Source organism: Pteropus alecto, unplaced genomic scaffold (genome assembly GCF_000325575.1).
Source record: "Pteropus alecto unplaced genomic scaffold, ASM32557v1 scaffold224, whole genome shotgun sequence".
Classification (NCBI taxonomy): Eukaryota; Metazoa; Chordata; class Mammalia; order Chiroptera; family Pteropodidae; genus Pteropus; species Pteropus alecto.
In genome coordinates this window covers 2,887,559-2,903,431 of record NW_006436289.1, presented here as the reverse complement: position 1 = coordinate 2,903,431, position 15,873 = coordinate 2,887,559, and the positions used below count along the sequence as shown (strand labels likewise).

General features: G+C 36.1%; 1 protein-coding gene across 2 annotated transcripts in view; it reads right to left on the bottom strand.

The window, feature by feature from the left end:
• Positions 1-15,873, bottom strand: part of CADM1 (cell adhesion molecule 1) — a 320,221-nt gene that overhangs the window by 49,706 nt on the left and 254,642 nt on the right. For both annotated transcript variants that reach the window (XM_006912791.3, XM_015590134.2), the window contains exons 3-5: positions 14,219-14,371; positions 7,415-7,552; positions 5,259-5,417 (exon numbers count right to left, since the gene is read on the bottom strand). In XM_006912791.3, the coding sequence (XP_006912853.1) occupies positions 5,259-5,417; positions 7,415-7,552; positions 14,219-14,371 (450 nt within the window). The remainder of the gene's footprint in view (positions 1-5,258; positions 5,418-7,414; positions 7,553-14,218; positions 14,372-15,873) is intronic.

The window sequence follows — 15,873 nt, the reverse complement described above, 5'->3', positions numbered from 1 at the left end:
TCCCTCCTTCACTGCAGGGCACTATCGATACCAGAGAAACATTTATTTTGGCACAGATAAAGAACAGGTTTTGATGATCTCCTCAATGTCCAATTTTCCACCAATTGAGGGAATGAAAGAAGAATTCTAGCCTTCTCTGGACCTTGGATGAACAGGAATATGGATTTACAAAATACCTGACTACATCGAGTCAATAAAACTCATTTTGAAAATGATGCCCACGTACATGATTAACTGTCAGATAATAATCAGAGCAGGGAAGGCATTCAAACACCCATTTCTAGAATCTTTATTTTTCATGCTCCCTTTGAAAACTTCTCTCAATTTTTTTTCTTTTTTTTACACAGACACACACACACACACACACACACACACACACACACACACACCCCTTGAAAAATCAGGAGTTCTGCAAAAAACATTTTAAAAGCACGGCTACGATGGGGGAAAGCAAGAGCCACACAGCAGTAATTCGAGAGCTTCAGATTCACCTCAGTCCAGAGTAAGGCTCTCCTCGCTTTGTACAGCAATCTGAATTCCACACTGAGGGTCACAGCTTTTCTTTGAATTCCAAGCTTATGTCGCTATGTGTTGCCACCTTGATGCTATTTAGACAGTTTTCTTTCAATGCACAGTGAACTGTTCTCGTTTAAACAGGCTTTTATTTGACAAGAGTACATTCCATCAGATCTGAAGCTCTACTAACTGGACTACAATCGCATCACACTCTGCTCTAATCAACCATGTTGTAAATTCAAGAAACACTACATGCCCAGACGTTCGAAAGTAAAAAATGCACAGAAAGAATTGAGGGTCATATCGCTCAGAAGATTCCAAAGCAAAACTGTTCTCTGCCTAACAGCTAAGGCAAGAGAGCTTTGAATTCGAGTTTGCAAGCATAATTATTTTTCGTTTTAAACATTTAACTGTGTGCTGCTGCTGTATCTTTGCCGAGCCTGAGAATGAAAGCTAGAAAACCAAGAGCCCTACTGTATGTTCGTCATTCCCAGCAACGTTCCTGTGAGAAAACCTTATTAATGAGCTTGCAAACGAGCACCCAACAGGGAAATGTCACAAACAAGAGCAGCTAATGCCCCAGAAAATCAAATAACTGAACACTTGGCTGATTGTAGTGCCTTTCATATTTATAATAAAAATGGGGGGAGGGAGAACTTTAATTCACTAATTCTGAAGGGGTCAACACCTTACTAACAAAACAACTCATTTATTTATGTTCAGAAATCTCCAGATGATAAATTACATTGATGTTAATCACGTCAACACATACTACACAATTAATATCTGTACTCATCAAAAACTTAAGGATTATTAAAAGTATGACAGCATACACATCTGGCTGATTTTTCACATAATTGGACACAACAATTTCTCTTGGTACACAGAAATAAGGGTCCTAACAAACAAACACTGCGAAATTCTGTGTTCAATTAATTAGGACTTAAATCCACAAGACAAAAGCAATTCCAAGTTGTAGCTCAAGCCTTGTCATCTATGCAATATAATAGCACTGCATCCATTTTATCCCTCCTTCTTTTCTTGTTAAGTTTAGAGTAAGATATTTAATAGCATACAGCATAGGTTTTCATGATTTAATTTCCTTTTTAAAAATAGTATTTTTTTAAGAAGACATAATTTACATAGAATTCAACTCTATTTTGTGTTATTGAATCCTGTTCGTATTCTGGTTAACATCTATTCTTCCTAGATGAGGCAGAGAGAGGTCTCCATAAGCCTTCATGTGACAAAACGGGCCAGGCTGAACCAAGTGAATGTACTTAATACTAATCTTATCATATTAGATTGGTCCCCAAGGTGATATTATTCGCCTAGAGAAGAGCAATTCTTAATCTAAGGTCCATGAGATCAGTATTTCCTGGTGATAAGTTAATATTTATCACTGATAAGAAATCTTTTTGAGGTGGCAAAAATAATACCTTTAAAAATAAGTTGTGCATTTATTTTAATGTTCATTATATATAATATATATAGTAAATAAAACTCTTATTTTTAAAGGTATTTTTACATAGGTCTCGGGTAGGCTAAAGTATAAAGTAATTTAAAGATAAATTCTAAATAAGAACAGAGATAACCCGCAAATATGGTAAAACTTCTGAAAGTGCCCCTCAAATAACTGAAGTTAGGAAAACTTAGTAGGATCAACAGACTTCTTAAATTATAAGCAAAATGTGGTGATAATGTGATTTTGTTAGGCTTTTCCAGGTCTATAGCTATTAAAGGATTTTTAAAGGGGTCAATGATCCCCAAAAGGCTAAGAACTGCTGACTCCAAGGATCTGAGCCAATTAATAAATAAGGGTCTAATGTTACTCCTCACAGGGTATCCAAAATAATTCAACATCCACAGAGATTGGCTACTGAATCCCACGCATCAAAGTGTCTCTTCTTTCCTCACGACCATGAAGAAGTGGTGCAGCTTATCTGCTGAGAGAGGACTCCTAGTGGCAGAATGAAGTTGAACCACTGGCCAATGACTGATAAAGTTTTGGCACCCAGTGACCGAGTGCCTTAGGCTTCTGAAGCATGAGGCTTTTTTTATTGCTTAGCTGCTGGTGTTCAAGAAGAATAAAGCTGATAGGTAATGATGTAGAGAATTCCAATTGTGTTTGAAGAAGGTACTTAAGGAATTCCTGGCTGACTGCAAAGTTCTCAGTAGTGCTCCAGGACTGGAGGGCAGTGAACCGTCAGGTGACTTTCTTGAGCACAGAGTCTTAAGATGCTAAACCAGATTCTGAATTTCATTCGGATTAATATAATGCTTTGTGTTTCTTAACCTTCTTTTATGCAAAAAGACTTTTTTCCTTACATACATTCTAAAAACTGGGAGTATCAAGGATATAATGTTTGTATGGCTTATGTTGGATAAAAGAACAGAGTCTCCCATAAAAAGATGCCATGTTAGAGTTAAAAATGATCAACAGATGTGTCTTCATTTTTGGAAGAAATTATAGAGTCATTTTCCTGCAGTTAAGAGCTAGCAGTACTTTGTAAGATTGAAGTAAAATAGATTCAGATTTGGTACTTTATTCCTTTTCTTAGAGGGACAAATCTCCCTTGAATATACAGAATATGGAAGAGAAGGCTTCTAAAGTTCATTATCAAGTCTTCCAAGGGGTAGGAGGTGTAGTACATGAAATATTTTGCATTTGGAAGTGAGTGTAATTTTGTAGGTGGGTGGGGCTATATTCTATTTTAGAAGATACTCTGGGAAGCTACTAAAAGAGTTTAGGGGTAAGAACTGGGTGAATATCTACTCAGGTCTCACAAAAGAGCTAATGTATTATTAAAGTTAATGGGCCCCTACAAGGGAAGTTAATGGATATTAAGTTTGCTTAAATGAATTACATATTAACAAAGTCAAAAGAAATCTACTATCTGCCAATTTAGATAATATCTGATCATTTATGTTTTCCCATTATAGGGACATTACACCACAATAATTTTAGTGATGTGAAAATTATAAGCATGATACCCATAATGAAGCTACATAATGAAGTAGATGAAATGGATTAAAAAGAAAAACCTGCATTATGTAATGTTAAATTGAGCCAAGCTCAAAGAGTAGGAAAAGGTTGGAATGGGATGATGGTCTCTCAGAAGTAACTTTTTATAACTTTCCCTATCCTGTTTTGCTCAATTTAAACACATGATAAAGACTTTAGTAGATTTCATGGTGGTCCCCAAAAGATATGCTCACTTTCTATCCCCTAGAACCTGTGATTGTGGCCTTATTCAAAAGAGGGGTCTTGACAGATGTAAATAAGTCAAAGATCTTGAAATAAGAACATTCCGGATTATCTGGGTGGGCCCTAAACTCAATGACAAGAGTCTTTATAAGAGACACTGAGAGAAAAGGAGAGGGCCATGTTAAGATGGAGACAGAGATTGGAATGACATGGCCATAAACCAAGAAATGCCTGGAGCCACCAGGATCTCTCCTAGAGCCTTTAGAGAGAAATTGGCTCTGCCATCACCTTGATTTTAGACTTCTGTACCCCAGAACTGTGAGAATTGGGTTGTTTTAAGCCACCGAGTTTGTGGTAATCTGTTATGGCAGCCCTAGGAAATAACAGATTTCATAGAGGGTAATTCTTTTCCTTTAACAGATATGCAACCGTTGCCATCCAACCAAACTCTTGTAACATTTTCATCAAGCATATTCAAATGTCCTCTGGAATTTTTCAGTGGTCATATTACACAAGCCTTTTGATAAAAAGTGAGAAGTGGCTGCTCAGCCACAACCTTGGTGCAAGGATGGTTTTGTGCAGAAAACAGCAAATTTTTTTTTTTTTTGACAAGTAGGAGAGCCTAGAGATGAGAACATTTTTTAGTCCATAGGGCACAGTGAGGAGATAACCTCACTCACCAGCTTTTATTGATGAAGCCATCAAGACTGTGGCACTGATCCCAAATAGTTCCACTTTTAAACTCATTGCCATAATTTAAACTACAATGGAAGAGAATGTGCAATTTAAAACAAAATGCTGATGTGGAATGGGAATGAAATCTTTTCTATAAAAAATCAGTATTTGCAGTAGGGTTAACAAAGTGGGGGGAGATTGCCCTAGATTTTAAGGTTGACATAGAAATGATTACAGTCAATATTCATAAAATTAATTAAGTCATATGCTAGAGCAGATTGGAATCATTTTAAAGTTTTATATTTAGGTTGAATCTAGTATTTTCAAATCCTCATTGGCACTTTGTAATATGGCAGTGTTTCAGTAAAATAATCCTTTGCTTATTTCTCTACGAAGACAACAAGATAAAAACTGTATTTCATATAAAAACATATGTATTCAATAAATGGCTTCTGAAGTGTTTTTAAGCAATTACTACTCTATGTCCTCAGAATAAAATATTCGGGTACTGCTTTGGTTTGAATGTGTGTCTCTCCCCCCACATTCCTATGTTGAAATCTGAATTAGAAGGTGGGCCTTTGGGAGGTGCTTAGGTCATGAGGGTAGAGCTCTCATGAATGGGATTGGTGACCTTATAAAGGAGGTTCTGAAGAGATCTCTAGCTCTTCCCACCATATAAGGACACAGCAAAAAGATATGTACCAGGAAGAGAGCTTTCACTAGAACATGACAATGCTGGTGCCTTGACCTTGGACTTTCAAGCCTCCAGAACTGTGAGAAATCCTTTTCTGTTGTTTATAAGCTACTTAATCTGTGGTATTTTGTTAGAACAGCTGAATGGCCTAAGACAGGTACTCACACTGTACTTCTAGATATCGCTGGGTCTGCAAGTTTCCGGTGACAGCAGGGTGCTCCACCTGACAGATCACTGGGACCCCATCATCCTCCTTGTGCACCTTCAGCATCAGCTGACTGGTCACAGTGTACATGTCTGACCATTCCTCCACCTCCGATTTGCCTGGGGGACACGAAATATATCAAGAAACCAAAGTTGAGTAAATGTTTATCACTCTGCTTTTCACGTTACTATTTTAACAAAGATGATGGGAGTCACTTGGGATAGGTAATCTGTAGAGAGATGACTGAGAAAATGATGATTTCCTACTTTTCAATCTTGCAGGATAGTATTTAAGATATACTTCAACCCCACATAATATATACCATTTTTATTTAAATATGTTTCTTCTATCTTAAAATTTCCCACAAAAGGCAGCTGAAAGTTGAACCATTTTGACATCTGACTGCTCAAGGCATTCAGGAGGAGGAAAAGAGAAATGCTTTTCACCCCTACAACCATCTGTACTTGAAACGTCTACTAGGCTGTCATTCAGTTTAAAAATTCCAGGACATCATCCAAATCCCCTAAGTAATTCAATCAGGAGTAGAGATGTAAACAACCCCCTTCACCCACCCCCATCAGCAATAATTAAGAGGGAAAGTAACAAAGTGGATTTACATAATTGAAATTGTAATTGAAATGTTTAAACTCTGAGATTTTTGGAAGACCACAAAAAAAAAGCAATGGCAGTGGGTAGAGCAAAGTAAGCTATAGGCTTCAGGCCAGATGGGAGACACATCCAAGAACACCCAGAAAAGGAGGGAGGAGGCTTCCGGCTAGGATGAATAGGCCAAGGCAGCCCCTTTCCTGAACTCAGCATTTCCTGGGACACGACGCACCATTAACTTTCTTTTAATGTTTTGTACTTATCGGTACACATTTAATGGCTCAATTCACTTAGAAAACCAGAGAGGAAATGAGAAACTCCTTCCTTCCAAAACCATACCTAGGAAATAGGAGATTAAAAAAGAGTAAGCTTTTTGAAACTTAAGCTGTTGTATATAGATTTACACGTTTTTAGATATAGATTTTTTTTTTTTATATCCCCTTTCTAAAAAGATTTATTCTTTTCTTCCTGGAACTCTTTATTTATTTAACAAGCACATACAGAAAACTCACCTTGGCCTAGATATAGCCAAATGCTTTACAAACAGTCATTCATTTCATCTTCATAAGAATCACATAATGTACATAATATTAATATACCCACTTTAGACAAAATTCAGGCACAGAGCTAGCATATCTGTCAAATGACCAGAGAAGTTCAGCCTGAGTCCTTTGTGCTGGGTACTACTTGCAAGGACATCTTTTGAAAAGGAAAGAATCGGAACGCTGACACACATGAGGACTTAGGATAACTGACAAAAAGGATCAAATAGGGGATAGGCTACATCCTTTAGCCCATGCAATGGCAAAAGTAGCAGATAGTTGAGGATCTAGGAATGAAAACCTCAAATGCCCTAGCACTGATGGAGAGACGATGGGAGTAAGTTTACAGGAGTTGCCTATGCTGCCATCACAAAATCATACTTTCCAAAAGAACGAGCTTGTGAAGTGGGCAACTGAATTACAGGTTTCACAAGAAAGGTGGTATCTACAGATTCACAATTAAGATAAAATTCTTAGTCTGCTTTGCACGGTACTGTCGTAGGAAAGCACATTGTCACAATTGCTGATAGTGCAACAGATGTTAGAATGACTTGGAATTCACCATGGTTAAGACTGTGATATAATTTAAAAAATGTGTAACATGAAAATTTTGAGTTCTGACCCACCCTGAGTCACAGGGTAAAAGCAATGAGAAGTGAAGGTACAATGTAGATAGCCTGAGCTTGGGGAGACATCTATAAAGGCAGTTATTCCTGGTCTAAAGAGTAGAAATCCAGCAACAGGTATCACCATAAACCCTCAAAGCACAGAATGAAGAAATGAATTAGATCAAAAAGTTGTTATGCTTTGGCTTCAGACACATTAGTAACTGATGATAAACTATATCTAAATGAATATTTTTGTCTTGGGGGTATGTGTTACATTTGTCTTTCTTTTCCGCCAAGGCACACTTCTGCTGGAATCGAGTGCGGACTAACTACTTCAGTACAGGGCAAGGTGTACTTTACCTTTTAGCTCCTTGTTCCCTTTGAACCATCGAATAGTTGTAGCTGGTTTGCTGGCCATGGCAGTGCAGTTGACTTCAATCTCCTCGCCTTCCACTGCAGTGTCTTTCTGGATATCGATCATCAGATTACGTGGTGGGACTACAAATTAAACATGTAATGCTTTTTAAACACAGAATCTATTTCTGGATATGTTCTTCTATTTACTAGAACCTAGTACCACTGCTATCAAAACAGGAGACAAATAATGGACATTCCTGATGGGAATTTAAAATAAACAAACTGTCACCGAAGGGAGAAAAGAAGAAATACAAAGTCATTATCAAATAAAGTGAATTATGCAAAACCACTCAGTTAGGAATTTTGGTCTGAAAGGTATCTTATAAAATGACCAGTCCCCCACTCCTAAGTTATAAGTGACCAAGTTATATCAATCTAGATATTAGATTAGTTAAAAATCAGTTGGTACAAAATTGACCAGAAAGGAAATATAAAAGAGTGCACGCTATTGTATTTATCATCCTTACCTGGAAGTCTCTGAAAGAAATATTTCTCCTTAAACTCAACCCTTAGAATTCAATCTTCATATGAAAGATTCCAAAGTCAACCAGCAAAGATAAAAAACTTGGAGTCCCTTAAAAGAATCACTCACCATAAACACACACAGAAAAGTTGTGCCTCAGAACCAGTTCCATTCAACTAAAATTATTCATAGAGATCCAAAATACAATCATTACCTTCAATGGATGGTGTAGTAATAAAATACTTTGGCTATGAAGATGCAGTAATATAGGAAATGCCAGTTACTTTGCAGTAACTTTCCATATTCCGAAATCTAAGGCTCCAGATTTTGGATATCAAAGGTAAAAAAGACTAGTAAGTACATAAAAGTAGATTTATGCATCAGAACTAAAACTACTCTTCTCTGAGCATATTAAACATATATGTAATAAAATAGAATAAAATATTTTGGGGCTAAAATACTGGATATCAAATCAAGAGTATATACGATGATGGTGATGAAGAAAGCATGCTATCTTTTATGAAACTGAGTTGACCGTGAAACTTCATATAAGGTGCAACCTGACATCAAGACTGAGCTTCTTGAAATAAAAATCAGTAAGAATATTGAATTCAGCAGAGTGAATCTAAGTATATGTGCCCTGACCACCATGAATAAGCAAAGACAGTTCTGAGACTTATGATTAATAAGTTTCTCAACTCAGAAGAGAAACAAGAAATTAAATATGTATAAACATGCCATCCTGATGATCAAGTTGAATAATAAATCTCTGATACTGCTTCAATAAATTATGGGATTAAAGCACGTATTTGGGATTTCCAACTGTTCTAGTCCAATGTGAAAATTCTGTCCATAGGAAGACTTTTACACTGAATTAAAGCAGGTGAAAATCCATACAGAGAATGATGGAAAAGTAAAAGTAAAATGATTTGTTGCATATGTTTCTCAGCAAGAGTATATGGTGGTAAGGGGTATAACTATTAGAGCAAAAGCAGGCCTCTTTGATCCCCGTGAAAGAGGAAAATAACACATTTGCTCAATTGGATGTGTTGCTAAAGTGATATGGCCCAAATGAGTAGTTAAACATAGGAAAGAACTACCCTAGTTACATTTTAAGGAAAAATAAGCGTAAAGAGAGATACTCTAATATCCAATTTGGAGTTGCACATCTGCCAGCATTTTAGGAGACACAGAAAGGCAGTGACAAAAGTAAATGAGACAACTTCAGCTAGCTATTTCCTTAATGTAGTTTATCCTTGCTAGATGACAATCAGATAGGTTATAGATTTTCATCAACATGTAATTAGGAGGAAATACACAGAGAGATTAGATGTTTAGGATCAACAAGTACTACTGAATTCTGAGTGCAGTATAATAGAAACATTGAAAAAAAATGCTATTGTTTAAGCACATGTCAGAGGGAAAGACTGTTCAAGCCTAAAGAAAGTAAGAAGACCTTGGTGAGCTGTGAAGAACAGAGTAAGAGGTGATAAAAAGGAACAACCAAGGAGTAAAAACTTCTTGGACTGTCTTCCCCATGAATATAAGAATGAAAGTCAAACAATAATAATTCCTTTCAAGGTCCAGGCAAAAATAAAAATAAAGTGATGAAAATAATTTCTGATGTTGACACATGCGATGATTCCCAATGGGAAATGTAATTGAGGAGTGTAACTGATGGGATACTACTCAATTTAAGGAAACTCAAATTGAGTGTGGGCTACAAGGAAGGGGGGCTCCCTTAAGATATGACAAAGAGCAAATAGCTAAAGCTACTGAAATATACAAAACTCACTTTCCTGGATAATACTACTGAACAGGACAGATCGGATTCCAGTTTGCATACATAAATCTGGGAAAGACTCCTTGAAAGTCACTTTGGGAATCTTTTTGATGGGAAGAGAACCAAGATCTGTTAAAAGGTTCCAGCATGTATGTCTGTCAAGTCTCAATGGCATTTAGTCTCATAGTCTTTGTCAGACACTTGCTTTCTGTGTATTCCTGAGTACTTTTTCTTCATTCTCTCCTTTTTCATGTTGAACTTGAAGATATCTTAGCTTTCTTTATTACCTCCACTAGCTATTCATCTTCAGCAGTGTTTCATAGTGGAGGAAGTATTTATTCTCTTTATAAGATGGAGATGGTCATAAAGATGATGGCATGTTCTTTTCACATTGTCAATAATGTCTGCTGGTTCGAAGTAAGGAAATGGAAAGGGGTGGGTAGAAATAAATCCAGAGGAAAATTTACAAATGCCTGTTAGACTCCAGAGGCTGACAATGTGACTGGCAGCAGATAGGTTCTTATCTGGATTACCTATTGTTTGGTTTTATCCATGTTAATTCCACTTCTTTTGCAAAAGATACACAGTTGACTCATGAACATTACAGATTTGAACTGTGCAGATTTACTTACATGCCATTTTTTTTCAATAAATACTGTAAATGTATATTTTCTTCCTTATGATTTTCTTAATAATGTTTTCTTTCTTCTAGCTTACTTTATTGTAAGAATGCAGTATACAATACATATAACATATAAAATGTGTTAATCAAGTGTGTTATTGGTGAGGCTTCCTGTCAACAGTAGACTATATTAGTAGTTAAGTTTTGGGGGAGTGCATGGAGGGTTGGTGCCTCTAACCCCCATGTTGTTCAAGGGTCAACTGTACTCTAAAGTTCCCTAACCCTTCAGAGTGATTCCTGCAACAGTGCTAGCTCCTACAGTTATCTTCCTAAAGATCTGGGGCCATCTTTAACTTTATGGCTAAGGTAAACATGTGGAAAACTTCAGAATTGTTGGAAATTACGACCAAAGTAGAAAAATAAGGGACTTGTTTATTGTTGAGAAGAAAACATCTTAAGAAGTAGTAGAATGATTTTTTCCAAGTCCATAGATATTTTTTGTCAAAATTGTGACCAGTATTCTGATCTTTGCTAAGATTAGAAGAAATAATGAAGGATAATAGGAGTTATTTGGTTTACAAATATAAAATAAAATTTGATAATATGAGTCCTAATGGTTTATTGATATCAGTTATAAAGTTGACTTCTCTCTTTTTTTATTTTAAAGAGCAAAAATGTTTTAAAAAATATAAATGAGGTGATTCTTCCTTTCTGAAGAAAGGAGGTGTGACAAGAAAATCTTAGTTTATTTTGGTCTACTAATTCTACTCTATCTTCTCTTTAACTTTATAATGTTTTCTACAAAAGAGGTAGTAAAGTATAAAGAACCATTTATTAAAAAATGAATTAAAACTGCTACTAACCAGAGAATACACTTATACATGGTCCACTAAACAGACACATTTAGTAAAAACTGCCTGCAGCCATTAATGAAAATAACTAGATATAGCTAAGGAAGTGCATATAGATGAAAACCTGAATGAAAATCACATAGAAGGAAATACTAGAAAATAGCAAAGAAATGTCAAGTTTCCTCTTAGCTAACTTCAAATCTATAAGAGTGCTAATTATAAACATTACGCCTACAATATTTAAAAAAAAATCAGCAATATCAAGATGAGTCACCTTAATTACAACAAAAGAGGAGTCTTAAAGCTGATCAGTATGTGAAATCTTACTCTAAGACCCTTTAAAATAATTAGTTTCTCCCGTTCCTGGAATTTTAAGAGTGAACACTAATCTTAGAAGGACAGGACTGTAATAATATTAGCTACTATTATCGGTAACTATATTAATCTTAAAGCAATGTATTCTCTCTCTTGTTCATCTCCTCTGATGAATAGCGGTATAAAGAGAGTTCTATACTATGATCTGGAGAAAGAAACAAATTCATCACAAGTGGAAGGTGGGAATAAATATCCTAACAGGCACCCAAATGCATGTAAAATATCATAGGAGAGTTTTCACTTTTTACATGGGTAAGATAATAAACATAATAATAACTAACAAATATCCATTTCTATATCTTATAATTACGCTGAAATTTTTGCTGAATGTTTCAAACAACTAATAGACATGCACTAAAATTAGCATCTTCAACCTATCAAGAAGGCAGACAGCTGTGTAGGTACATATAGATTCCTTTTCAGAGAACCGTAGATAGAAACGAAGATGCTAATATATCAGTCTTCATTCATTATAGTATCTAAAAATTCTAAACCTTAAGAGAAAGGTTTGAATATATGAGTATCAGTGGAAACTGTCAGATTTTGGAATATGAAAGACTCAAACACTGATGACAACAATTTTAGTCTATCAAGAAATTATAAATTTAATAGAAAGAATATTAAAATGAATGCATAATATCTGCAAAAACAGCACCTACTAGTATTACGTTCAAGTATATTTAAGTCAATGTTTCTATGCAATATGAACGTATTACTTCTAGAATAATCAGAACTCCAATAGGATTACAGGTATAATAATGCCTGGCATACCGACTCCTAGCACTGGGTGAATCCAGTCAAACTGTCCCAATCCGGTGGGTCTGAGAACAAATGTACCAGATACTGGACACTGACAGGCAGTAACTGTTTGCCAATGGCCAGATATAGTCCTGAAAACAAAATATATACACCTTTAGGGAAAAAATCTTGAAACGGCAGCTTTCAAGATTTTATTGAAAATAGCCTAGGCTGGAAGACACAAAGGTTATGAGACAATACTGAGTTCTGTTTCAATGTCTGCGATTCTTGATTCTCATTGTGCTTTGTAACTGGGCAAGATGATTAACCTGATTATCATTTCTTTCTTTGAAAAAAAGATATTCATACTTAACGGTATATGTAGTGCAACATTCTGAAAATTTTAAATGCCACAAGTAAATTCCATTTTATTGCTTTCACTTTTGTGGAAAAGCCAAAAACAATGGGTCCAGTGGGTGGACGGTCAAGTTGAAGTCTATGCAACTAATGACTTACTCCAACAAGCAAACAGTGTTTGCAAATACTTCTATACACGTAGACAGGCAGAAAACTACAAATGCATGCTTATGATTTTGGTACATTTGCAAAATACCAAAATAGTCATCCCAGCAAAACCTTCACATTTACTATTTCTACTGGTCTAATGTGGATTAAAGTCAAAATTGGAGACAGATAGGCGTACCCGAAAGCTGTCCATCATGAAACACAGACCGCATTAGAAACTGTATGGCCAGATTTGAAACATGACTCTCTAAAATCAGTATTCTTCTTCTCAAGAACATATATGTAAGCATAAGGGACATGTTTTCATTTAATGAATTAAAAAAACATTTTCCCTTTGACAGCTGTGTTTAAATAAAGTAATGAGGCAGTAGCTCAATGTGTATATCCATAAATACATATATGTCCACACATACCAAGAAAATCGTCCTTCATATTTATCTTTCCTCTTTAATCTTCATATCATTACACAGAAAAGCTGCAGTCTGCTGTCTCAAATAGACTTTGATTCATCATCTTCCTGAAGGTGTAAATCAGAGATCTTGCCTCACGCTATAGTGTATGTCCTTGAAAACTCCATTTCAACAATCCCAGTCAGCTGGTGTTATACGCTGGAGTATAAGTTTGTCTAAAAGGGGTCTAATTCAGACCACCTTCCACAGAAAGATATCTGCTATCTCGAAATACACACATGGATATATGACTACTGAGATTTTGCTGAAAGTTACAATCTGGCTATCATAAATGAAGACACTCAGCTCACTAGAGGTGTCCCCAGCAGCCTATCAACAGTCCTTGTTTATTATCAGCCTTCTCTCCCTAGAAGCTCTTAAGTCTTTTATGTCCAATCGTTGTAATTTGTGGCAAAGTATGTGTTCATGGGATATGATTTGTACAGCATAATCTAGAGTATAAGCAATAAACAAGGCAATAAGTAAAGTGAAAGAAAAGGAGATCAACAATATTAAACGAGATGTAACTCAGGAGGAAAATCATTAAGTGAATTTCATAACAGCTCTGCCACGGGGTACAGTTGTGGTAGCCCGTCTCCTCCTTTCCTGACAGAAGGAAAAAAAATTCTAGTGCTTAGAAGCAATGACATTTCACATGGTGAGTGATTCATTTGAGGGTTCTAAATTCTCTTGATCTTTGCTTCTGAAGCTTGAGACTTGAAACCCAAGAGCAGGTGGAATCTATAAAGACTGCTGATTGCCATCCCTTAGAGTGTTTGGTAAAATAAGCCATTTAAAAAATTTAGCAAGATGGGTGGTGATTCTTTCTAAAACAGTTCGAACAGTAAAATTTACCATTAACCTTTCCCTTGCTGCTGGCAGCCATCTGAGAGTAAGCATCCCACTCTGTTCCCCAGGACAAGCCCCCGTGCATTTCTTACCCAGCACTGTGATTGTGGTGTAACTTTCCTGTGGAGGATCAGTGTAGAGCTGGCAAAAATATCTCCCTTCATCAGAAATTGAGACATTTGTCAACGACACTTTGAGTTCACTGCTAGAAAAATTCAGCAACTGAAACCTGCTGTCCTTCAAAGCTGAGAAACAAAACACAGAGTTTGTGACTGTGAGAGACAACGGACGGTCTGTTTTCCTTACCTCGGTGAGGAAAATGTCAGGTAACTAGAAAGGCTGGTAACAGAGTGGAAACTCTGATTAAGTCTTCCTGCACCTGTTGGGTAAGTACCCTTTGTACTTCCTGAATTATTTTGGGTTTCTATAGTAACTGCATGTAGACAAACAACTGTGTCCAAAAGGAAATTCATACATGTGGTGCATGTGTGAGTACATTCACACACGTGTGCATGCACACACACCCTGCCACGTTTTGAAGTGCCATCAGTTTTCAGCACTTATTCCCAAATGGTTTTGGATTTTCTATTGGAGATAGGTAAAATGAAAACAGAAGGACAGGGTGGGCCATGAGTTTCCTTTGGGCACCGGAAAGTCAGGGCGCAGGACCTACAGGTTTTTCAATTGTCTAAAATTCCAAGGCCTTAAAACAGTGGTTCTAAATTATAACAGAAAACCAAAATATCCTTAGTAATTTCAAGTCAAAATGAAAATCATTAAAAAAACTTTATAGAAAAATAATCCAATTTAACTTGGATGCATCTTTGTATTTGATATGATTTGAGGTGGAGCTGCTACAAGTACGTGCCTGAGGGCTCGCAGAGGCCTTAAACCTTCCTGCAGTTTTCTAACTACAGTTAGCACTACAGTATGAAGCTGATTGGGCATAAAGTAGGAAATCAGAGTCACCGCAAAAGTAATATATATGGACTTATTTATTTATATCAAATATTTACTTTATAAGACTTTACATTAATTTTTGCAAAAGGTAGATTATTATACAATGACAAAAAAATAACTCTAAGAATAGGAAGCTGGCTTTTCTCCTTTTACTTTCCTTCATCCTTTTAAATATTCTTTAGATTTATCAACTTTCCACCGGTCATAAATATACTGAGGTGAGAAAGAGGACAAGCAGGCAAGAAGAGACATGCTCAACACCAGTTTTGGATAGGCACCAAGGTTCTCAAATAATTTTTTGAAAGACCTGATTCTTGTTCTTGCCAAGCCCAGACACCCATGTGAACCATTACTACGACATACAATTAAGTTTTGATAATTGGCTTTTGTGATGTTAGATTTGGGAAGATTTTAGTACGTGAACACCTCCACATACCAGAGGTGTGATGGTGACAGGAGATTTGGTTCTGTCTTTATAGGCACAGATTGCCTTGGAAACTTCAATCTTCAAACCAAACAGATTACCTTTCAGAATGCTATATTTTCCTTGCCTTACTCTATTTGAGTTGTTTGTGTCAGCTAAGTATTTGGGACTCAATTGCAATTCACCTTGAATTACTACAATCAATTTCTATTGCAAAGTAAGACTGCCTTACTTTTAAAAGGCACCATTCAAGGTTTCTATTAAGTAGGAAGATTATGATTGCATGTCTCTTCTTCCCTCTGAAGAATTAAGCACCTAACATTAAAATTAAAAAAAAAAAAATAAAAAATAAAAGAAAAGAAA